Below are 23,498 nucleotides of genomic sequence, written 5' to 3' on the forward strand. Positions count from 1 at the left end.
AACGTTTTTTTCTCCATAGCCCCAACCTGAACCTAGCTCCCAGGAAGAGGGTGGGGAGACACATTCTTCCTTGACAAACTTTTCCTGTTCCTTCTTTTCAGAATCAAAAAAAGGGGGGGTGGGGAAAGGGAGCAGACCAAAAATTCAGCTATGCTAGGAAAAGCCAGGGCCACTGTGTAGTAGGGCTGGGGGCTTGGAGGTACGATGCAGCCTCAGGTTGCCCAGGCCCTTGCTTCCAACTGGACCAGTGAGGGGGAGGGGCAAGCACAGGGCTTGTAATTCATTATCCCTAAGGATGGGGCCTGCTTCATATTCTTCTTCATCAAGGAGACAAGGGGGAAGGAAAAGAGGCCTCGCCAACCTCCACTCCCTTAATAGCACCACTATTTGCCGATTTGTTTGGCAACATATGGGTTTGCTCTTGTAAACTTGACTCTTAATAATAAAACAACAGATGGTGGAGGAGTCTTTCCTCTCAGCACTCGGGGGTCTAATGGGATGCTGGCGGCTGGGGCAGGGCTGTGTTCCCTGCAGCCTGTGTTCCCCCGCAGTGTCCCCTACCACGCGGCACCTTGGCTGCAGGGAGCTTGTACAGCCAGCCCCAGCGACTGCTATTTAAAAACCTGAGCAATTTTCTGGTGTGTGCACCGACTTGCTTTTCCCCCTGTCTGATTGATTGAGGCTGTTTGTCAAGTGCTGCCATCGAGTCGCTAAAAAGAAAGGTGCCCTGGGGAGCAGCTAAGGATCTTGATGTAAAACTTCTAATATGTTTTATTGCAACTTGTATTTCAAAAAAAAAAAAAAAAAAAAGGCAGGTGCCACAAAAGGCTTTGTCTGATATTGGCCAGGAGCTTCTACTTGCTCCAGGGAAAGCACTAGAGGACAGTTAGTAGCCAGGTAGTTGAACAGCTTCTCTGCTCAGGGTCCCCCTTCCTGGCAGCCCCCTGGGGACCCACACCTACACGATACAGAATGACAGGAAGTGACACGAAGGACTCTAATTTCCCGCAGAACAAGAACAGGCAGCCCAGTGCCTCCCAGTGCCTCCCAGTGCCTCCCAGTGCCTCCCAGTGCCTCCCAGTGCCTCCCAGTGCCTCCCAGCTCAGCTAATGGGGTCACCTCAGAGATGCTCGCCTAAGGAATGGAGCACACATCTATCTACAAGGCCGATATGGGGGACAGATGCTTTCGGAAGGGGTTCTATCTTGTATCATATGGGGATCAGTTTGGCCTTATGCCACTGGTTCCAAAAGCCCCACAGAGGCAAAGAGACATACCTTTGCATATTCCATCAGATCATTTCGGCCCTTGAACCGGTTGTAAAACTCAGGCATCCTCCAGGGGGCAATGACCTGGAGACAGGACAAAGGGGTCAGAACCTCAGAGAGCCCAGACAGACAGACAGACAGACAGACAGACACACACACACACCCCTTTGCGGGGGAGCGGTGGGTAAGGGGTTCCCTGCTGTGTCCCTCAGAAGGTTTAATCCATGGGGGCGTGACTACAGAGGCTAAGGAAACACTGCTGAGTTGTAGGAAGGCCTGTGTTCTATGATCAAATAGCATCTTTCCCAGCCTCAGTTTCTCCAGCTGAGACCTGAATGTCTGAAGGAGGTGAGCTTCCTGGTTCAATGACCCTTGGTAAGCTGAACTGGGGTGGAAGAGAGCTTCCTTTGCCGAAGTCTCCCTGTTTGGAGAGAGAGGCGACTGAGGAAGAGTTCCAGCCACACTTACTCCACTGGGGCCCTGCTGGCCTGTGGGGTTAGGGACGGATCCTTGAGAAGCAGAACGCAGCAGATCATCCAGTGCAATGTCACTGGTGTGGTGGACACGGTGGGGTGTGGTGGTACTCGGGCGGGCACATGCTTCTCAAACCCCAGTCCCAACACAGCACCCTTTAATCAGGCCCAGCCCTGAGAGCATTCCACACTCGGCTGGGCTCCCAGAGACCAACTAGCTGGGGCCCTTGCCCCTAGGCCACCACAGCCCCTGGCTCGGCCTCTGTAAATGAAGACCCAGAGAATAGTTACCCCAGCCTCTACAAGTGGCCGTGGGAACTAGAAGCAGAGGTGGAAGGAGGGGCTCTGCCAGAGGCCCTGAGAGATGCTACGAGGCTACTGTGCTGGGCGCCTTTGGAGGCCTGGCCTGCCGGGGTCAAATGTATCAGAACTCATTACCGCTCACTTCCAGGCCAGCTCCGTCCCCAGGCTGGGGACAGCTGGCAGTGCATGCAAGGGACAGGGAAAGGCATGCCACAGAGAGGAAGAAGCCCAGGGGGCTGGAACAGGATTAGGTCTCCTGGGGTTACCAAGGAGCTCAAATTGAGGCTTGGTAATGCAGATGCAGCCACAACCAATAAGACTGGGACTGGCGCATCTGTACCAAAAGACACAAATCCCTCTTTAGCAGTTTGGGAAGTGCCAATTCCATGTTGGATAACTTTTTGGATACATGGGGTTCAATAAAATATTAAATGATTGTGTTACCCAATTCTCTCTCTTTCTCCTTGTTTTTTGAGATAGGATCTTATCTGGCCTGGAACTCACTATATAGACAAGGCTAGCCTTTAACTCATAGTGAGTTACCTTCCTTTACCTCCTGACTGCTAGAATTAAAGGTGTGTATCATTATGCCCCGTTTTTATTTTATTTATTTTTTAAATTAAGGCAACTAGAAAACTCAGCATGTTTCCTGGCAACCGCATCTGTGGCCTGCATGGTATTGACACTCGGCTAACACTGAAGGAATGAACCAGGAAAGAAATGAATGGATTGAGGCAGAAGTAGACAGAGGCCCTGGGCCAGTCAGGTTGCAGAGTCAAGGGTGACCAGAGGCAACAGGCTGGTCCATACTCACGTGTACACCACAGAGGACATGCCAAAGGCAGGGACAGTCAATTACTGAGACCCTGAGGAAAAGTCTGAGGCATGAGCGGGGCATCCACAAACATCCAGAAAGGGATCAGAATGCAGCAAAAGAGACTGAATCTCAGAGCTGTTCCAGCCTCACCCAGGGAATACCAAAGATACCAATGGCCCCCTGGGGTAACCAGACTGCCCCTCTATGAAGACAGAGTGCCTAGGAAGACTGTGGCCTTCCTGAAGACTGCCACCACCTGTCTGCTAGTGTTCTTTAGGAGCCATGGGTACCATGGGGTGACCCAGAGAAGAGTCAAGGACCTTGCCCATGTCACTGGACTTCCGTGTTCTGCTTGCACAGACCACTGGGGGAGAAGCAACTTCTTACCTTAATCTGAGGTGCCAATGAGTAGCAGGTGAGCTCAAATCGGACCTGGTCATTCCCCTGGAATGGAGGATAAGGGTTTATTGGAGTTACAGGATGGATCAAAGGATGGAGGACAAACGGCAGAGGGCTTTCTTCTCCTCCATGTGTCAGCCCCTGACATGTTATCTTGTTTAAAGGACAGAGACCAAAGAAGCAGATACTGCTCCATGGGAGGAGCAAGGACTGGAAGCCAGGGCATTCCCTGACCAGAGGTTCGCCAAGGGGTACTCAGCATGCATGAGCTGCAGTGCTCTGTAAACATGCATGTGGTTGGAGGAAGGGTAGTAAACTAGATGGCACCGAGGCAGTGCCTGAACCATGTTCCGGCTGACAGCGGAGCACATGCACCTGTCTGTGAGGCCTGTCTGTGAGGGTGTGCACTGTTGGAGGCATGGTGTGTGCATGTGTGCACAGTCCAGGGGGTGCACGTAAGAGTGTGCTTCCTCTGGGGCTGGAGACCTGAATTCCAGAGTCCAAGTAGGAAAACATGGGTCCCTCAGCTGCCCCAACCACATACTTTGATTTATACCCACAAACTGGTAATTCTCCCTAGGCCTCAGTTTCCCCAATTCTATACTGGTTATTGGGGGGGCAGAACCAAGTGACCTAGGAGGGCCTTTTGCTTTCAGTCTCTCTCTGCACAAACAGGAGACTGAGGCCCAGAAGAGTCATGCAGATAAGGCAAGCAGATGAGTATCCCCCCCGAGGCAGGGCCAGACCCCCGACCATGGGGCTTCGGCACCCCTGGACAAGTCTCATAGCCTGTATACAGCCATCCTGAGCACTCCCATGAGACAAGAGGAGAAGAGGCAGGGTGGGCACAGGCTGCCAGGGATGCTGTCTCCTCTGTGTTGCCTGCTCTGCCACTCACAGAGAGGGAGGCTCAGGCACTGTGAAATAATAGAGGCCCCCTTCGCCTACTGTGAAAACTGCACAGGCGCAGCCAGGCAGCGGTGGGAATAACATGTTATTTTCCAGAGTCTTGTCAGGTGGTGCAGAAAGCCTGGTTCCAGCCCCTCCCCACAGAGCCAGGAGCTGTGGAGAGCTGCTATCAGCGAGCCTCTCGGACACAGGGCCCCACAGCCATGCCCTTCAGTCAGTCCCCACATTAGGCACCTCCCATTACATGGACAATCACAGGGGCCAGAGGACCAGAGACGGGGAGCCAGTGCCCAGGGTCACACAGGCACCACATCCATCCTGAGCGGGCAGTGACCCCATTATCTCCCCATCAAGGTGGGAACACTGAGGCAGAGGTGTGGAGAGCAGTGTTTTCTCGGGAATCCACATGCAACACCCTTCGGAAGCCCGAATATTCTAGCACAAAGCTGATTTTTGCTGTGTGTGGCCAAGTGCTACCTGGCCTGGCCACTCTTCCCCGAGGCTTCAAGTTTCGCCAACACAAAAGGCAGCCTGTGCCTCCCGAGCCAGGCCTGACTGGGCTAGTGTCTGCTGCTCCAGACACGGCAGGGGGATGGACACCCATCTGTTCAGGAGCTGAGAGCTTGGAAAAGCTGGACAAACAGGCTTTCTTGATTTAAAGTCTGTCCTAGACAAGAGCCTAGGACCCTGCATTCCCTTTATCAGCCCAGCGATGGACTCCCAGTGCTGGGGATGCTCCTAGTAGCCCAGGTGGGGGATGGAAGACGGATAGTGTCAAGTCACACAGGCGTGTCCACATACTGGTGCATGTGCTCATTGCGTGTACCATGGTGAGCGCCCATGGGAATGGGAGAGTAGGGAAGGGGGAGGTGCCTCCCATCTGCCCTGGGATAGCCCTGCAGATGGTGCCATTTACAAAAATACCCCTGCACCCCCAGAGTCTTTGGCTCATATTTCCAGGCTTTTCTTTCAAATCTAGAGGCTGGGGACGTGTGCCCTGCGCATCTCTGGGGGGGGGGGGCTGGGATTCCACTCATAGTGGAGCAACCAGGGATAAGAAAGATGCCTTTGTAAATGATGGTCCCCAGTTCAGGCTGCTGGTAGGAGACTCGCCTTGCCCCTGGGCTTTTGCACTGGCTGTATCTATAGCCTGGGCTACACTGCCTTTCAGTGTCTTTGGTTAACTCTTGCTCTTCTTCCAGAATGTTCGACACCATCTTGCCAGTGCCCCGGCTGGCTCAGTGTCTCTCAGTCCCACAGCGCCTCCATCTGGCTGTATCACATCCTGGCATACAAGAAAGATGGTGAACATATAAAGTCTCAGTTGTCGGGGCTGGAGAGTCGGCTCAGCAGTTAAGACCACTGGCTGCTCTTGCAGAGGATGTGAGCACCACATCTACATGGCGGTTCAAAACTACCTGTAACCCCAGCTCCAAGGGATCCGATGCCCCCTTCTGACCTCTGTGGATTAACTCACATGTGTAGTGTACATATCACACGCCATCCATGCACACACACAAAATTAAAAAAAATATTGTAAAGATTCCAAGTGGGGAGAAGCTAAGGCAGAGGGATGGCAAGTTTAAGACCAGCCTGGGGCACACAGTGAAATCACTGAAAACAAGGAGCCTGGCCAAGCCTTTAAATTCCAGCACTGAGGAGAAAGGCAGGGGCATCTGAGCTTTAAGCCAGGCTGGTCTACATAGCAAGTCCCAGGCTGTAACAATGACCCCAGGGCATGGCTCCCAGACTATTCAGGTCAAGACAGCTATAGGCATATCACTAACCTTCCACAACGGCCAGAAACTCATTCTTGGGGTTACCTAAAGCTCTTTCTGCTCTAGGGTTCCAGTAGCCTGCTCACACTTTGGCTATAGAATCTTCTCTCCTCAGCAGGATTCTGCCAATCTCCTGTTGGGACCAGCCTTCAGCATCTCCTCACCCCGAACCTGGCTCTGCTTCTTGGTCACCCTCTCCACCATTCTCTCGGGGCAACTGCTTTCTGACATGTGCAGTCACCAGTGTGTGCTCCAGACAGTCAGACACTGCATCCAAGTGCTAAGTCCCAGCCTGGTCCCAGGACCTCGTGGTACTTAGACACTGTCTCCAGTGGCCGTGGGCTGGGGGAAGAGGTGGGGTGTGTGTCACTCAGACCCATGTACATGTGGAGACAGGCATAGGAGTATCCCTGTGGACACCCAGACCAGGGATAGCCGAGCCAAAGTGTCACTGGTTCCTAGCGGTCTCACTGGTCTTCTTGCTGCTGGTCTCAGGGGCCCTAAGATGTTTCAAGTTGGACCATCTCCCCTATAAACAGTGTGATACCGCCAGGCTCAGTCAAAGCAGCTGTGGGACTCATGTGAAGAAATCTAGAGCTCTGTGGGTGAAGCCCTGTAAAACCGCTGCAGTGAACTCAAGCCCTGGGTTGCCATCCTCACTATCTCTGCACCTGGTGACCATACACTTCCTCAAACTTAAGCCTCTGGTGCCCTCTGATGGCCATATTCATATAGCACAGCAAGTGGTCACCTTATGCCAGCTAGTGGGCCTGTCTGTGGCTGGCTGGGTTAGTTCTGTCTCACTCAAGACCAAAAGAAAATATAGTCCTTTGTTCTATTCAGCTGATTCCCATGGAATGGACCTTCAGAGTCCTGACCCCAGCTTCAGCCAGCATGCCTCCCAAGGTGGGGAGCTCACTGCCGCCAGCTCGGTTCATTTGGAAGGATGCAGTGGCTCAGGGGTTTTATTCTGCAGATACTTGTTCTAAATGGTCCACGAGCTGGGTGTTATTTTCACTCTTGTTTACAGATAGGGATGCTATGGCATGCTAGCTGAGCTGAGTGCATAGCTCTGAGCCCTGGGTCTAACCTCCCACCTTTGTTGCCATGGCAGCTTAGGGACGGTGGTACACACCGGCTGCCCATGTAGCCGGCAACACCTGCCTCTCCTCATTTGGTCCCGTAGCATGCAGCAAAACAAACTGGGTACCAGCAAAAACTAGGGCCCTCGGGGGTGTGGAGACGGCCGACCAGTCTCCCCCATTTCACAGCTACTACTCAGGAGAGCTGTTCATCACTGTGCCTTGGGGGAAAACCATCCGAACTGGGCTCATATTCTGCCATCTCTCCCATAGCTACTCTGTGTCCCTATTGGGCCATTTGTTGTCACAGCATCTTGCCTGAAAGACACACTGTTCCCTGGTTCTGCAATTTGTCTACCTGTGTTCATCTCCAGAGTACAGATACCATGACGACAGGGGACTCTTCCTCCTGTTCCCTGCCCCAAGACTCCTGAGCCCTGCCCTTTGGCAGCCTTAGCAGGCGCCATTCTCTTGGGCTTCCCAAGGGCAGACGATAGACTTGAGGGACTCAACTCTGTGGGTGACCAGGAGGCACCCTGCTGTTGAGACACCCACCACAAGCCAGCTGAACCAGAATCCAGGACAATGAAGTGTCCAAGGTTCCCAGTGCCATCCTGGTTGTCGACTATTTCTGGAGTCACCTGTAGGTGAGCTCTCCTTGGTCAGTCTTAGCTACGTGTCTCCTGTGCCCACACCAGCCCCATATCAGCAAGCCTTATGGGTTACAGATGTCAGGATGGTTAGCCTGTCCCAGGATATTGTCATGGCATCCACTAAGTTTGAGAGCCCACTCTTAGGTGTCATCAATGCAGTTAGAAGCCCTGCCTATCCCCATGGAGTCCTCTTCAGCCTGTGCTGCACGTGTGCAAAGGTGATCCTCAAAGCCAGGTGCCATGGCCAGAGGTGGTGTATCCCTTTAGTCCTAGAACTGGGGAGTCAGAGTCAGGCAAATCTCTGTGAGTTTCAGGCTATCCTTGTCTACATAGAGTTCCAGAACAGCCATGGCTATATATAGAGAGACGCTGTCTTTAAAATAATAATAATAATAATAATAATAATAATAATGCCATGTCTAAACCCCAGATCTCTGAATGTGACTTTGTTTGGTCTTCATAGAGAGAGCTGGGTTTCAGAGAGGCCGTTAAGGTGTTTGTTATGTGGGAAGGCAGTTTTCAAGGAAAGGAGATAGGAGCAGACATCACATAGATACCGGATCACCATGGAGGCCTCTACAAGCAAAGGAATGAGCTTCAAACACAGTCCTCTGGGCCTTTGGAAGGAGCAGGTTACACTGCGCCCTTAGAGTCCTGGGCTTCAGAACCCACCCAGCTTTCCAATTCTTTTTAGCTCTTTCTATTAGATCCCATGGTGACATATGCTGTGACTTTATCTGGGGCTGATGCATGTGTACCCTTGTGACAGGTCTACCAAGCAGGTGACAAGGCTTCCATTGGGAGCCCAAGTACAGATGACTCAGCACGCAGATGGAAGGGACCACCATTGTTGTTCAGGAAGCCCAGCTTCCACCCTGGCCAGCTCTGGGATCCTCAGCTGCCTGCTTTCCCTTCCCTTCTTCTAGTCACCAGATCCACCCACCCATCCTTGGCCTTACCTTTCCTGTGGCACCGTGGGACACATACTTGGCCCCTTCACGCTGGGCAATCTCCACCTGTTTGCGCGCTATGCAAGGCCTGGCGAGAGAGGTGCCCAGGAGATAGCGGTCCTCATAGAGTGCACTGGACTGGACAGCAGGCCAGATGAACTCTTCCACAAACTCCTTGCTCACATCCTCAATGAACACCTATGGGGAGAGCAGCTGTGAGAGGGAGCCTAGCAAGGATTGGGGTCAAAGGGAACATAAGGAGCCCTTAGCCATAACAATAGCCATATAAGATCAGAACAGGCTATACCTGCCTTTCACTAGTTAATTCCAGCTAACCACACTGTTACTCTCCCTTCTGCACTCATGGCAGACATTACTAATCAACCCCAATAAACCATCTAGCATCCTTCCCAACAGGATGAAACTCTGGTATCCCCTAAGATCTCAAACAGAAGCTATCAACTAGAGGTGAACTTCCCTAGAAGAAACTTGGCAATAACTGCAGATATCATTGTCACAATTGCTAGATTCAGTGAGGGGAAAGAGCTTGGAACAGCAAGTACATAAAGCCAGGGACTTTGCTGAACATTCTCAACATCCAGGCCAAGCTGCCACATGTGAGCTTCTGAGACCCCAGTCCTGAGGAATGAAGACTCTTCTACAGAGACCAGTGAAAACCAGTTGTACTGGGGGCTGGAGAGGTGGCTCAGCTGCTCCTGAAGAGGACCTGGCTCTGATTCCCAGCACCCACATGGTGGCTCACAAGCATCTGTAACTGCAGTTCTAGGGGATCCAACACTTTCCTCTGATGTCTGTAGGCACCAGGTATGCACACAGTATACAGACATACATGCACCCATATACATAATAAAATTTAAACTATGTAACACACTGGGGTGCTATTTGCTGTTTTTGTGAAGGCTGCTTTCATATAGGCAATACAAACGTTATGATGGGGGGGGGAGATATTGGAAAGACAGCTCAGTAGTTAAGAGCACTGGCTGCTCTTCCAGAGGTCCTGAGTTCAATTCCCAGTAACCACATGGTGGCTCACAACCATCTGTAATGGGATCCGATGGCCTTTTCTGAGCATATTTGAAGACAGATTACTCATATACATAAAAATAAAGAAATAGATATTTTTTGAAATGTAATGATGGTAAAAACCAAATGTTCTAAGCAGGCAGACTCAATAGAGGCGTACAGAGGGCTAGTGAGACCAAAGGAACCGAGGAGTAAGAGGTACCACACCCGAGTCCCTGTGCAGACACTGCCTGATGCTCACTCCTGTCCTTGGCACTCACGAGTGTTCTTCTTCTGCCTAGATAAGGATGAGGCAGCCCCTCACCCATGTGCAGGGAAATTCTCCTTCCAGGCTTTGGCCAGAGCGTGACTTGTGCTGTGACTCTTGGTCCCCAGTGCCCCTTCTGACATGTTTGTGGAGCCCTGCAGTGTCAAGCAACTGGTGGTGTCCTGCAGAAGGATCAGTTCCGACCAGGTGGGTGGGCTAGCCTTTCCTACCTCTGAAGTGTCTCCTATTCTCTCCCCAAGTGAAAGGGTTTAAGTGTCAAGCTCACTGCACTAGGAGCCATTCCCAGACTCACCTGTGAGTGGCGCCATCCGGGACCTACCATCCCTATTGATTACACCCACCATGGAGTCCTGTCTATGGAGGGAGGTCAGAGACACAGCCAACACTGAGCCCATTTGGAGTTTCCTGAGTCTATTAAGGATGGAAGGACAGGTAGGTGGACGGACAGTTGAAAGATGGATGCGCAGGCAGATGGAAAAAGAGAACAGAGAGAAAAAAAGAGGGGCAGACAAACAAACCAAAGGATGAATGGGGAGTTGGATGGACCGATGTCAGAGGTATGGATGGACTGATGGCTGGGTAGATGGGTAGGTAGGTTAGTAGGTAAGTAGATGGATGGACAGGCAGATGAATAAATGTTGGGTGGTACTTCTCTATCTGAAAGCAGCACATCTGACCCTGCCCTCCTGGAGAAGATGCAGGGGACAGGAGCTCTGGTGCCCCTCTTGCCACAGCCCGACCTCCAGCCCACGTCACACCTCTCACATCCTACCTTTTTGGCCCCAAGCTTCAGCGCCTTCTTCCTGGCTTCCTCAAAGTCCTCCTTCTGGCCAATGTTGGCCTGTGGAGCAAAAACAGAGGCCAGTAAGCCAGGGCAGAGAGGGTGCGGGAGGATGGTGAGGCCACGGGATGAACCCGGCCTGCCACCTCCCACACACAGCCTCCCTCAGCCATCTCCGAAGCGGTGCCCCAGGCTGGTGAGGTGGCAGAAGGGTGACTTGAGAGGCTGCATGGCTGGGTGCATATGAAACTGGTTTCCCTGGCAAAGCTGCTTCTGCATTCAGGTGGTTGGGACAGACACAGGTCTGAGGCTTTCCCTGAGCCCATGCAATACCTGCCCTGGCCACAGAAGGGGACCAGCTTCTTCCAGCAGCCCAGTAGGCAGCAGGCATGAGCCCAGAGGTGCTAAACCTATTCTGCCTGTGGACTTTGGCTTATTGCCTGTGTCTCCACTTGGACCCACAGGCTCTGCTCTCCATGTTCTGGGTCTTCCCAAGGCTCAGCTGTAAGTTTCTGTCTCAGATTGTCCAGCTTTCAATCTGCCAGGTGGCAACTCTGGGGACTGTAGTGCTAAGACACACACACACACACACACACACACACACACACACACTCACACACACACTCACACACACACACTCACACACACACACACACACTCTCACACACACACACACTCACACACACCTGCCACTCAACAGATGAATTTGAGCGAAGGGAATTCCCTCCTCTCCCCTTACCCTCCTAGTCCTTTGTAGCAGGTAACAGGGTTAGCTGACCACATGCAGAGACCTCAAGGCCAAGATCACTATCCAAAGCAAAAGACTCAGTTCCTCAGACTTTCTTCCTTGGGACAGGATCCTCTCCCCAGGGTGGTAGGAGCTCATTATGCCCTCCCCTCTCCCTTTATGTACCCCAGGTGCAGCCATAGAGAGGACTCCAGCCAGTGGGAGGAGCCTTGGGCTCCACTACCAGCCAGTGAGCCTGAGACAGCTGGGTTTTGATCTTGCTGGTTGTGAAAAGGTCAAGAATAAAGCCAACCGGAGAGCAAGGAGGGCAGGTGCCCAGACCCGGCTGCGCCTGAAGACTTCCGTCTCCTGGACTTCTGGTATGAGAGCCAAGAACTGACTTTTGGCTTTGGCTTTGTTCTGTTTCCTTCAGCTGTGCTAGGTTGGAGTTTCTAAATCACAGGCCTGACTACCGCATCACAACTATGGCTTCCGAGACTTCGAGGGACCATAAGTGCCGCTGGCTCAATTAGTGATGTCTGCACGAGACCCTGGATGGGGAAGTAGCACCAAGCACAGCCTCTCTCTGATGACCTATTTGCCATCCTAGAACTAAAGGCTGCTTGGAGGGAACTACGCAGAAAGGCTAGGACCATGTGCCTTCGAAGCACAGAGGCTCCCTTTAGGAAGAGCTGAAGCTAAAGGCACGGCTGGTGGTCTCTATCTTTATCACCTTCCTGAGAGCCAGCCCAGTCTGGTCAAAGAATGGCAGCAGCTCAGCGAGTGAGAGGCCATTTCCCTTCCGGCTCAGGAGGGTTGTAGAGAGATAAAAAGCAAGGCTGGGTAGAGGATGGCCGTGGGGGGCGACGGAGGTGGGGTAGGCTGGAAGGGCTGAGGGACCCACAGATATGCAGGGCACCTCCTCACCAGGTAGGCGATGACGTCATAGCCTTGTTCCTTCAGCCACACGAGGATGCAGGAGGTGTCCAGGCCGCCACTGTAGGCCAGAACCACAGAGCCCTTGCTGGACATCTTGTCTGAAAGAAGCAAGAAGGATTTAAGTATAACGTAGAAGGTCAGCCCTGCTCGGCCCTTCCTGGTTCCAGCCCCACCGGGAGGCCTTGGACAGCTTTATCCCTTGAACGATAAACTACTGGGGTACTGGGGACAGAATGTCCACTTTCCCCCATGCACCCCTCCTGGGGACCCTAACCTGACTGCTCTGCATGTCCCACAGAGGATCCAAGAATGCTGCTGGCAGGGGGTGGGGGTTAGGGAGCTGAGGCCAGCAATAAGGAGGCAGACCTTGGAGCCAGACCCTCCCAGCTGAAGTGAGCCTTGGAGACTAAGCGCTGGACCAAGGCCAGTGCCCGAGGGATGGATGTAGCAGGAGGTGGGGAAGAAGCCTGGGCTAGGGCAGCAGGCAGCTGACACGTTGCCCCCTTGAGAACTATTCCTTGCCAAAGCAAAATGTGCTGGGCAGGGCCACAGGTGTTTACCACGCTGAGCCTCCATAAGGCCCCCAGAACTAGGAGGACAGTGGCACTTCAGGGAGGTCAGTGGTCAAGGTCATAGAACAAGCAGCTCAAGGTCAAAAAGGAAGACCTGGCTTTGTTACTTGCCTCCTTGTCCAGCAAGTGACGCCGCCTCTGGCCTTTAGGTGGACAGGAGGCCATGGGAGAGGACACTTGGTCCCAGGCTCCTCTCAGAGGTACCCTGTCACACTCTGTTTTCAAGGGGTAGTAACTCTGAGGGATCTGAGAGACGCCCAGTATCTCTGTCAGTTCAACTCTATAAGGGCTTAAAGACAGATTCGCTTGACTCCAGACGGAGAAACCAGCTCAGAGAGGGGCGAGACAGGCAGAATGCCTCTCTGTAGCCTGAAGGTCTTTCCCAGCAGCCCCTACAGGCATACTACACAATACACCTGTCTTTCAACTAATAGAACCTTCCAGAAGGTACTAGGATTGTCTTGTCTTTTTTGCCTCAGCAGCTGTTTCTTCTGCCCAGAAGGCTCCGAGAGCGCTCGGGGTACATTCCGGCGTGCCCTGCATGTGGCCCTGACAGTAGGTGCTATTATAGAACCAGTCGTCATTAGAGGACGCTCAGGCTCCGCGGCTCAGCCACCACGCAGGTGATTATAATGTCAGTAGGCAGCAGGGCCAGATATGGACCCAGGTCTCCGTGTCTCAGTAGAACGGCAGTTCTCAAGCAGGGGCCGCAAGTCAGGTATTCACATTACGATTCATAACAGTAGCAAAATTACAGTTATGAAGTATCAATGACAATAACTTCATGGTCGGGGGCCACCACATCTAGAGGAACTGTATTAAAGGGTCTCATCATTGGGAAGGTTGAGAGTCACTGCCCTAGGGCAGTCAGCTAGGGTCCTCGTTAGATGTCGCTGGGAAGGACAACGGCCCTCCACAAACCCAGGGAGTGCAGCAGGCTCATCTGCCATCACTACCCTGAAGCCCACTGAGTACTGTTCCTCAGGCTCCAGTGACTTTCCCAGGGCACCGAGTAAGTGGCAGGGCTTAGCTAGCCACAGCTGCAGGTGGACTTGGGAGCTGGAGCAAAGACTATGGAGTTCCCCCAAACATTCCCCAAGGCCCACTCTCTAGTCAGCCCCAGGAGGTCTCTGGCAGGCCTTGCTGCCCTTCAGACTTAAAGAGGCAAACACCTCAGGAACAATACTGTTGGTGCACAGGCTGATACTCCTGGCTGCCAACAGGCAGCAACTGCCTGCTCACCCTCAGCCAGCTGCCCTGGACCTGGGCTGCTGGGTGACTCAGCAAGCCCTGACCCTGAAGCCAGAAGATGGTGCCCATGGCAACCGCAGCTAGGCAACTGGCCATGGAGGATGGAAGAAAAGAGGGAGAAGGGAGGCAGGACCAAGGTGGAAAATACCTTGGATTAGGTACAGATCCCTGGAGTCAGTAGTCTGTCTTCCTGGCCGGGTGAACCACCCTGTAAAAGTAAATGTGATATTGAGACCCCTGTGGCCACTTGATGCTGTGAGTGGCCTGTCAGGAGATATGGAGACCTTGTGGTGGTGTGGAGGATGGAATCCAGCCTTGTGTCTGCTAAGCATACACTTTACCACTGAGCTGCACCTCAGCCCCTAGCTGCATGCAAATCATCTGGTTTGTCAAGTTTTGTAACCATTACCAGGGAAGTCATTCTCACACTCCAGACAATAAACACATGAGCTGAAGACATAATTCAGCAGGTAGAGTACCTGCTGAGACCTGAGTTCAGATCGCTGGCAACCATTTTAAAAGCTGGGTGTGCTGGTTTGTAATCTCAGAGGCAGAGATAGGCAGCCCCGGAACTCACTAGCCAGCCATTCTAGCCAAATCTGTAAGCTCTGGGTTCAGTGGAAGACCATGTCTCAAAAAACAAGTTGGAGAAGAGGTTGGGGAGATGGCTTCGTGGTTAAGAGGCCTGGCTGATCTTGCAAAGGACCTGGGTTTGAACTCCATCACCCACATGGAGGCTCACACCAGTCTGTAACTCCAGTTCCGGGGGATTTGGTGCCCTCTTCTGGCCTCTGTGAGCACTGCACACATGCAGCATTCAGCCATACAGGCAGTTAAAACACCCCACTAGTAACGCATGAACTAAACAGGAAGTAGGGGGAAATTTAGAGTGATTGAGGAAGACACCAATGTTGACCTTTGTCCCCATCCCCAGATAGAAAGCAAAAGATACTAAATCTGTACATCTTATGTCTAACCCTTTTAGCATTTTGCCTAATTTGCGTTTGCCCCAGCTTAGACAGAAGAACTGAGGCTCAGGCTAAGGAACTTGCCAAAGTCTTACTAGGCTGGGAGTAGCTAGGCCCCCAAACCCACATCAGCTGGGTTGTGTGCCCTATTGATCTCCTCTGTAGGACAAGCCTGGACACCCCTCTAGATGTGCCAGAGGGAAGAGCTAGGCAAAGGGTGGGAAGGGAGTTCTCAGGCATCTTAGGGCATCTAGGGAATGATGCCCCCTGCAGATTCACCCAGCTCTTAACGGTCACTTCTTCCTCCAGTCTGTTCCAAAGACACCTGGGGCCACGAGAGTGGGAGGGAGGGAGAGCTCCACAGACAGGTCAAAGGCCTGCACGGCCTGCTCCACCTCTGCCATGCAGCGTGAAGGGGTGTGTCCAGCAAGGACTGTGTACTTAGAAGCACACATGCAGGCAGCAATGTGTGTACCTGCACTCGTGTGTATCTTTGTACCCCTAAGATTGGGTACCTGAGAAAGTGTCTCTGTGTACTTATGGTGTGCACCTGAGCATGTGCATATATGCACACACAGACACACACACAGATACAGACACAGACACAGACACAGACACACACACACACACACACACACACACACACACGCCTGCCGGACACAGATATACCTTGGACCTCAATCTGAATAGGTGTCAGTAGCAGTCTGTCCCTGAGGGTAGCATGCATGTGACTCGTGCATCCGCTCTTGTCACGAGAGCCTCACAAGCCTCCTTGGGGCTGGAGACTACCTTGGCTGGACTAATAGGTGTTTCCTGGGCACTGGCCTGTTGACTCTGGCTGATGGCACAGAGTATCACTTACCTTGCTAACTTAACAGGAGCCCAGGTTGATTACAGACTGCCGACCACTCCTTGGTTCTTAGGATTTTTTTGCCCTTTGCTTCCTGTTCCGACTACAGACAGCTACCTGGGCCATCCTCCACCCCCGCTCCAGCTGCTGCCATCATCACTCAGTTCTAATTGGTCTGTAATTACTTTGTTCTTTTAAAACTCTGACTGTACCTGGCCCAAAAGATCCCTGAGATGACTCTCAGTTCACAGCTGCAGCTTTGTGTCTGATAAAGCTAGACTGCAATACCAATATTGATCAGCAGGAGGCGCACCATCCTCCTACTAGATCTAGCCTGTTTTCATTGAGAGACTTGGATTTGTGACCTTCACGCCCTAAGGAGGCAAGCAGGGAGACTAATCTCTGGTGAGAGATACTCAAACCTTTATCTAGTGTAGCTGTCATGGTAGCCATGCAGACACTTGTATCCATCTCTTTGACTCTCAAGCTACTGAAACAATGGATCCCAAGGAATTAGAATTTCCCAGGAACTTTCCAAGCTGAGGGAAAGGAATACCTAAAGCTCTGGGGAGAGTGAGAGAAAGAACCTTTCTCCCAAGAGGCCAGGCATGGTGGTACACACCTTTAATCTCTGCACTTGGACAGCAGAGGCAGGGGGATCTCTGTGGGTTTAGGGCCAGCCTGATTCCAGACCAGCCAGGGCCACATAGTGATTGAGACCTTGTCTCAAAAATAAATAAGCAAACAAACCAAGAGCCGACGTCACACGGTTCTGACCAGTTAGATAAGATAATGATGACTGGGCCGAGCCTTGAACAGGATTGCATTCTTGATGCAACTCTTGCCCTGTTAAAACCTTGTGTCAGGATGCCAAAGGTGGGCTTGGGATGGTATTCTCTGCTCTACTTCCCAGTGTGGCTATACTGACTAGATCTCCTTCATCTGCCTTTTACTATTAACTGTCTCTTTAATTGGGCTACTGGTGGGGGGGGGGAAGCTGGCAGAGTGAAGCTTTTCAGGGACAGCTAGGACCCGTGCTCTGACGCTACCAGCTCCAGTGACACTAGAACCAATCCATTCATTAATGCAACCAACTAAGGCTCTGGGTGCCCGGCCATTTTCCAGGTCTAGAGAGGAACCAGCCTCAAAGGGGCAGGGAGCCAGGTCCTGGGAAATGAACTCTGTCCAAAGCCTTCAGCAAAAACCAATGCCTCAGACTCAGAGTTCAGCAAGACATCGCTTTCTACACGGCTGCCCACAAGGAAGCGGCTCACTCCCGGAGCTGTGCGTTCACAGCCCGATGGAGGCATCCGGCTGACCCAGGGGCATCCAAGGTAAACACGAGATGGGGCGTGAGAAAATGCTGGTGCAGCAGGTGGGCCGGGGCTTGGCTCCACCCCAAGGCTCCTGGAGTGTCTGGCTTCCTAAGCTCAGAGCCGGCAGGTAGCTGGGGTAGGGGGCATGTTTAACCAAGCCTTGGCTGGCTTATGGTGAGAGACCCTGGGGGAGGGGGAGAAGGTAGGGGGAGTTTGAAATGGAGGCTATTCCATTCTCTACCCAGCCCAGCTCTTGGTCTCTGCTGTCTCCTTCCTTCTGAAGGCCTTGTCCCAGGGTGGGGGTGTGGGGTGTGGCACGGACCCCGTCTTTTCAGGTCTGTATCCCAGATCCAGTGAGCTCACTTGGGCAGACCCTGGTCACAGCTCTCAAAACAGTTTACTGAACTCTTGGACGGCAAGTGTTCCGTGTCCAGGCACAAGGCTGGCAGCCCCGGAGCTGGGAGGCTGACCTCAGGTATCACCTGCTAGATCACTGGCCAGGTAGAGGAGATGCAAGGGGAGGGATCAAAGGAAGGGTTTTCCTGCTCTACCTCTGGGGAAAGGGCAGGTCTGCTCCTGCCATCGCACTTGTAGACAGCCTGACAGACCCACTTCACAGAGCGGAATACTGAGAATGCGGTTAGTTCTCCTAGAGATTTCTCTCCATATTAGGGTGATCTTGCCTTCCCGGAGAGGGGCCCAAGCTGTTAACCCAGAAACAGACATTTCCTGCGATGGGGCTCCTCCCAAAGAGCCAGCCAGCTAGCAGGAAATCTGACTAGAAGAAGCCCCACCCAGACTGAGCCTGGCATTGCACCCCACCGAGAAGGGAAACCAGTCACAATTTAGGACCTGGGCCGGGAAGGCAGGGTCCGCGTGCCCACCTGAGCAGGACACTGTCAGACTTAGGAGAAAGGCGCTCGCCCAAGCCCCTAAGGGCAAAGAGGGACTGGATCTTTTGCTCACTTTGAGAAACAAGCCTGCCTGTACATAGATCGGTGAGTCTAATCCAGGGAGAGGGAATCTCAATCCCCCAAACCTCTGGACTCTCTGGGGCTCTACTTGAAGCCTTTGCAGGACCCAGGACTCGTGATCAAAGAAGGAAAATTCAGAAGGGGCCTCGATAGTTCACCTGCTCCCGAGACCCTGGGACCTGTGCTCCTCCGTGGGTTCCCTAGGCAGGAGGAACGTGTGCCTCACAGCGCCCCGACATCAGCCTCCTTCCTTCCTTCCACTAACTGCGCGGTCACTCGGGGGCCACACTGTGCCCACCCCCGAAGCCGCTCTCTCCCTCTGGGATTTCTCGGACGTGAGGCCCTGGGTAGAGAGTGGGGATCAAGAGGGGCCCGGAACTTCTTACCAGTGAGCCCAGGCGGCAGTGGCAGACGGCAGAGCAGGGCCGGGAGAGGTGCGCATCCAGGGTTATAAGCACAGGCCCTGGGGGGCAGGAACCTGGGACACGTGGGGACGGGCGCGAGAAAGGCTCCGCCCCCGGGCCCGGCCCCCGCTCCCAGCCTCTCAGGGCTCGAGGCTACCTGCGGGTGGGCGTGGCCCGCCGCTCTCTCCCATTGGCCCCTCCCTCTTCCTTCGGCGCCAGCACAACCTCCCGGGGGCGCACGGGCGTGGGCTCTTGCAATTTAGGTCCCCTGATCCTGGCCCGCTGGTGGCGCCTGGGAGGGCGGCAGAGGTTGGAACCCGCGTGACTAGCAAGGCTGATCGCAGCCGTCTTGCAAGAACCCTTGAAAGCGCTTCAAGGCGGGAGTGAAGATGCAAATTGCTGAGTCTCAGAGGCTGTGTACCCACGCCGTTTACAGACTGAAGCATCTGCCCTCAGAGCCCCTCGCTCCCCATAACGCTAGCCCACATGCCAGAGCCAAGGGTTCACCAGAGAAAACGCAAACGAGTTGGTCAAGGTAGACTGGGGATGCCATCTTAAGGTTCTGGCTGTCTGGCACCTGCCCAGATCGCCCTGGGCTCCCAGTAAACAGTGAATCAAAGCCTGGCTGTCTGCTGACCCATCAGAAGATGGGGAAGGTTGAGGTTCACAGAGGCGAAGCTGCTTGCTTGTAAAATGAAACCGGGGGTTGTGGGCCACATGAACCAGAAGGCCATGCTAGAGGCTTCCCAGCTTGGCCTGAGCCCTGCAGCACACGGGATGGTCCCCTCCCCAGTGAACCTCAACACCCAGGATTATGGCCAAGGTCACTGTCCCATAGGTAGGCCTAGATTCTAAGCCTCAGCCAGCTATGCACCCATGCCTTGCCCAGCTTGCCTTATTGCCTGACCCTTAGACTCTGGGTGTCTTCTGGGGTTCAGCCAAGCCCCTTACTCTGTCTCCTGATTGTTTTTCAAGGTCAGAAACAGCAGCTGTCTGAGCTTCTGGGAGGGAGAAGGTGCCAGCCACATTTACAAACTCTAGTTGCAGGATTCTTTTGAGCTAGCTCCTGGCCCTGTCCTCCAAGCTAAATGTGGTCCATGATGGTTAGAAACTCCGGTGAGCCAGGTGGGACAGCCTGAGGAATCTTTCTGCTATGTGACTCTAGGACAGCTGACTTGGGGGGGGGTGGGCGTCACTGGACCAGCCCTGGTCCTTCCTCACATACAGGAGACTAGTGAGGATCAATAAAAAGAAGATGTCACTTTAAGGCCATTCTTCCTCACTTGCTGATTCAGCTTCTTAGAGCTGGCCCTGAAGGCAGGGCAAATATCTCTATCTCAATATATTACATATATGATACAACACATATAAAACTTGCCAGTGTCCATCTTACCTGCTGCACTTTATGTATATCACTTTATCCACATTCTCCAGACGGGAACTGCAGCACAGAGAGAGGGTACACCTTTCCCAAGGCCACACAGCAGGCCCAGAGCACAGCCGAATTCGAGCCCAAAAGCCCAAAGCCTTTGCTCTCTCTAACTCAGGTTTGAGCTGAATTGGTACAGGCAGGAACTGTGGTCTCAGGGCCTCAGGCAGCAGGAACCTTTACTCCCTATTACAGAAATGACACCAGCCCAGAGGACTGACACATAGACATGGGGAATCTGAAGGGCCCATACTGCCAGTACTTGACTTATGAGCCCCAGGAAGCGGATGTAAAATGGCTCCTGGACGAGCCATGTTCTCTGCATTCCTCCACCTTCGAGGTGGACACTCAGGCCTGCCCAGCCTCACTCTGCAAACCAGTTCTGGAATTTTGTCGCTCCTTGAAATGAGTCACTATGACTTTTGACCTTCACCTTTCTCCCTTTTGCCCATGGCAAAGTCAGGGCTCCTTAAGGATCTAGGTTAGCGATTTAAAAAGGCAAAACAAAACAAAACAACTTATGTATCCCTGACTAGCCTAGAATGTGCTATGTAGACCAGGCTGGCCTTGAACTCTTGGCTTCTGAGCATCTCCACTTCCCCCCTCCTCCCCTGCACTCTCTGCCTCTTGTTTTACTGAGACCACAAGACTTTTCTTGCTCATCCCTCAGCCCTTCCTCTATCCAGCTGCCAGAAGCTTCCTGAAAGTACAAACCAGAACAGGTCCCACACACCCTTCTTAGGTCTTTGATGGGCCAGCAAGAAGGCTTAACAGGAGAAGGCACTTGTTACCAAGGCTAATGACCTCACTGTGACCCCTGGGACCCACATAGGGCAACAAGAGGACCAACCCATTTTTTTAAGTTGTCTTTTGACATCTACACAGACACCAGGGATGCATGTGAACCCCCAAGGCACAAATAAGAGAGGGGGGGAGGGAGGGAGAGAGAGAGAGGGAGGGAGGGAGGGAGGAGGGAGGGAGAGAGAGAGAAAGAGAGATCTTGCTGACTCGTCACTGCACCCCCTCCCCTTAACTTACCACTGTTCTAAATGATTTTGTAAGTGTGTGTCTGTTTCTTGCGCCTGTGTACTGTCATGTTGGTTTGTTTGTGTCATCACGCTGGTTCTACGCTGTCTTGATTCTTGTAGCTTTACAGTGAGTCTTGAAATTTAGGAAATGACCGCTTGGCTAGCTCATGTCCTTGGCATTTCCATAAGACAACAGAAACTGCCTGCCAGTGTCTGTAAAAGGCCTCTTGGGGCTGGGACTGGGGCTGGGCTCAGTTGGGAGAGACCTTGCCCAGCATGCACAAAGCCCCCAGCTCCATCTCTAGCAGCATGTGAACCAGCTTTGGCGCCTATAAGCCCAGCACTGGGGAGGTAGAGGCAGGAGCATCAGGTTCAAGGACATCCTTGGTTACATTGTGAGTTTGGCTACATGAGAACCTGTCCCTACCTGTTGTTCTTTGTGTGTGGTCCTGACAATCAAACCCAGGGCTAAGCACCGCCCCTACCCCGAAATCTATGTACATCTACATATCGTCTTAGGAGGGCAGACAAGACAGTCCATACATATATGGTACTTTTCTATGTCTCTTTGTAACTTCTTAATTTTTCTTAACACAAAGAAACCCTAAAAATATTTTTAAGAATATTAATTACTAAAATATAAGCAACCAGAAAGGTATGAAATGTGTTGGTTCAGTCTGTGAGAGTCAACATCCTGATGTGGCCTTCACTATGGGAGAGTTCAGGCCTCTAGCTTAAACTAGAGATGTGTCCAAGAAACCACGATGTAGATACTCTTTTGGGGGGGATGGGTTAAGATGGGGTATATTATATACTTCTGGGCTAACCTAGTACTCTTCACAGAGCCCAGGCTGGTCTCATGTGTGCACGGTCCTCTTGCCTTTGCCTCTGAGTGTTGGGGTTATAACCTGCATCACCCAGCTATACTTCATAAGTTTATTGTTAATTTGCCAGTGCCAGGGATTGAACTCAAGGCTTTGTGCATGCCAGGCAAGTGCACTACCTGAGCTACTTGAAGTAGACTCTCTCGAGAGTCAGGAAGCTGCCCCGTGTTGAACATGGACTTCTGGGCAACGATATTTTAAACATACGGACTAAGATGGGTTTGGCGGCATAGATCTGTGGTCCCCGTTTTTTGGGAAACAGAGACTAGATAAAATTGAGTTTGAATGCAGACAGGGCAACACTGTGAAACCCCGTTTTAAAAGGCAAGGAAATGCTGTCTAGATAGCAAGACCCCAAAGTGAGCGAGATGGGTTTCATAAAATACCTTCAGCTACAGGCCTGAGGAGGTAGCTCAGGCACAGTGACCCACCAGTGTGCATGGCTCAGTCCCCAGCACCACACAAACCACTCATGGTGGCTCATACTTGTAATCTTGGTCCTTGGGAGGTGACAGCAGGAGGATCAGGAGTTCAAGGTCATCTTAAGTTTTATAGTGAATTTGGGGCTAGCCTGGGACTTATGAGATCCTCTCTCTCTCTCTCTCTCTCTCTCTCTCTCTCTCTCTCACACACACACACACACACACACACACACTCACATGTGTATGTGTCTCTGTGAATATGTATACACTTGTGGGTACTGCTACAGAGTCCAAAAGAGAGTGTTGTGTGTCCTCCTTTCTCACTGGGTGTCCTCCTCTCTCACTGGGAGTCATCCTCTATCATGGGGAGTGCTCCTCTATCACCCTTAGCTCTGTCTTGGAGCTGGGGCTACAGGCGAGGGACTTGGCTTGTCATGCAGGTGCTGGCATCCAAATGTTCCTCAGGACTATGCAACGTGGCAGGTGCAGAGCCGTCACTCCAGCCCCTTGGATTGGATATCGTGATTTCTTAAAAAGACTTTGACAGTCTCCACTTCTCCTCGAATCAGAGTGAGAAGCCAGTACCCTCCTCTTGGGCACTACCTATTGACTATGGACGTCCCTGTCATGTTAGCATGTGACAGAAGCCTGATGTCTCCAGTAGGATGACTCCAAGAACAAGGGACTCTGGTCCCTTCCCATGATTCCTCTGTTGTGGTCTTAGCTTCTATACCACCACTGTTACCTCTCCACCTCTGCCTCACCCCTCCCACCCATGCTCATTGCCCCCCAAAGCATGTATAGCAACCAGATGGTCTCTTGAGGTACAGGCTCAGACTGTTGTGGTCACTTGTACTGAAGTGCAACCTCAGCGTTTGTGATCTTGGAAACCCCCACAACCTATGGACATTTAGCTTATGCTCAAAACTGTGGAGAGGCCTCTTCTTGTCTCCTGTTCTCTGCTACCCAGGGGCTCTGGAGCAGCTGTTGACAGAGGAGCTGGGAGTGT

General features: G+C 52.5%; 1 protein-coding gene across 1 annotated transcript in view; it reads right to left on the reverse strand.

Annotated features, from left to right (window-relative positions):
• Ass1 (argininosuccinate synthase 1) overlaps window positions 1–18,773 on the reverse strand; it is a 48,265-nt gene extending 29,492 nt beyond the window's left edge. Inside the window, exons 1-7 of the mRNA XM_028756869.1 lie at window positions 18,709–18,773; window positions 14,363–14,422; window positions 12,380–12,489; window positions 10,717–10,785; window positions 8,642–8,830; window positions 3,249–3,305; window positions 1,278–1,352 (exon numbers count right to left, since the gene is read on the reverse strand). Coding sequence (XP_028612702.1) covers window positions 1,278–1,352; window positions 3,249–3,305; window positions 8,642–8,830; window positions 10,717–10,785; window positions 12,380–12,484 — 495 coding nt within the window. The 5' untranslated portion in view covers window positions 12,485–12,489; window positions 14,363–14,422; window positions 18,709–18,773. The remainder of the gene's footprint in view (window positions 1–1,277; window positions 1,353–3,248; window positions 3,306–8,641; window positions 8,831–10,716; window positions 10,786–12,379; window positions 12,490–14,362; window positions 14,423–18,708) is intronic.
• Between the last annotated feature and the right edge of the window lie 4,725 nt (window positions 18,774–23,498).

The sequence above is a fragment of the Grammomys surdaster genome, unplaced genomic scaffold (assembly GCF_004785775.1).
Source record: "Grammomys surdaster isolate TR1022 unplaced genomic scaffold, NIH_TR_1.0 126133, whole genome shotgun sequence".
Lineage (NCBI taxonomy): Eukaryota > Metazoa > Chordata > Mammalia > Rodentia > Muridae > Grammomys > Grammomys surdaster.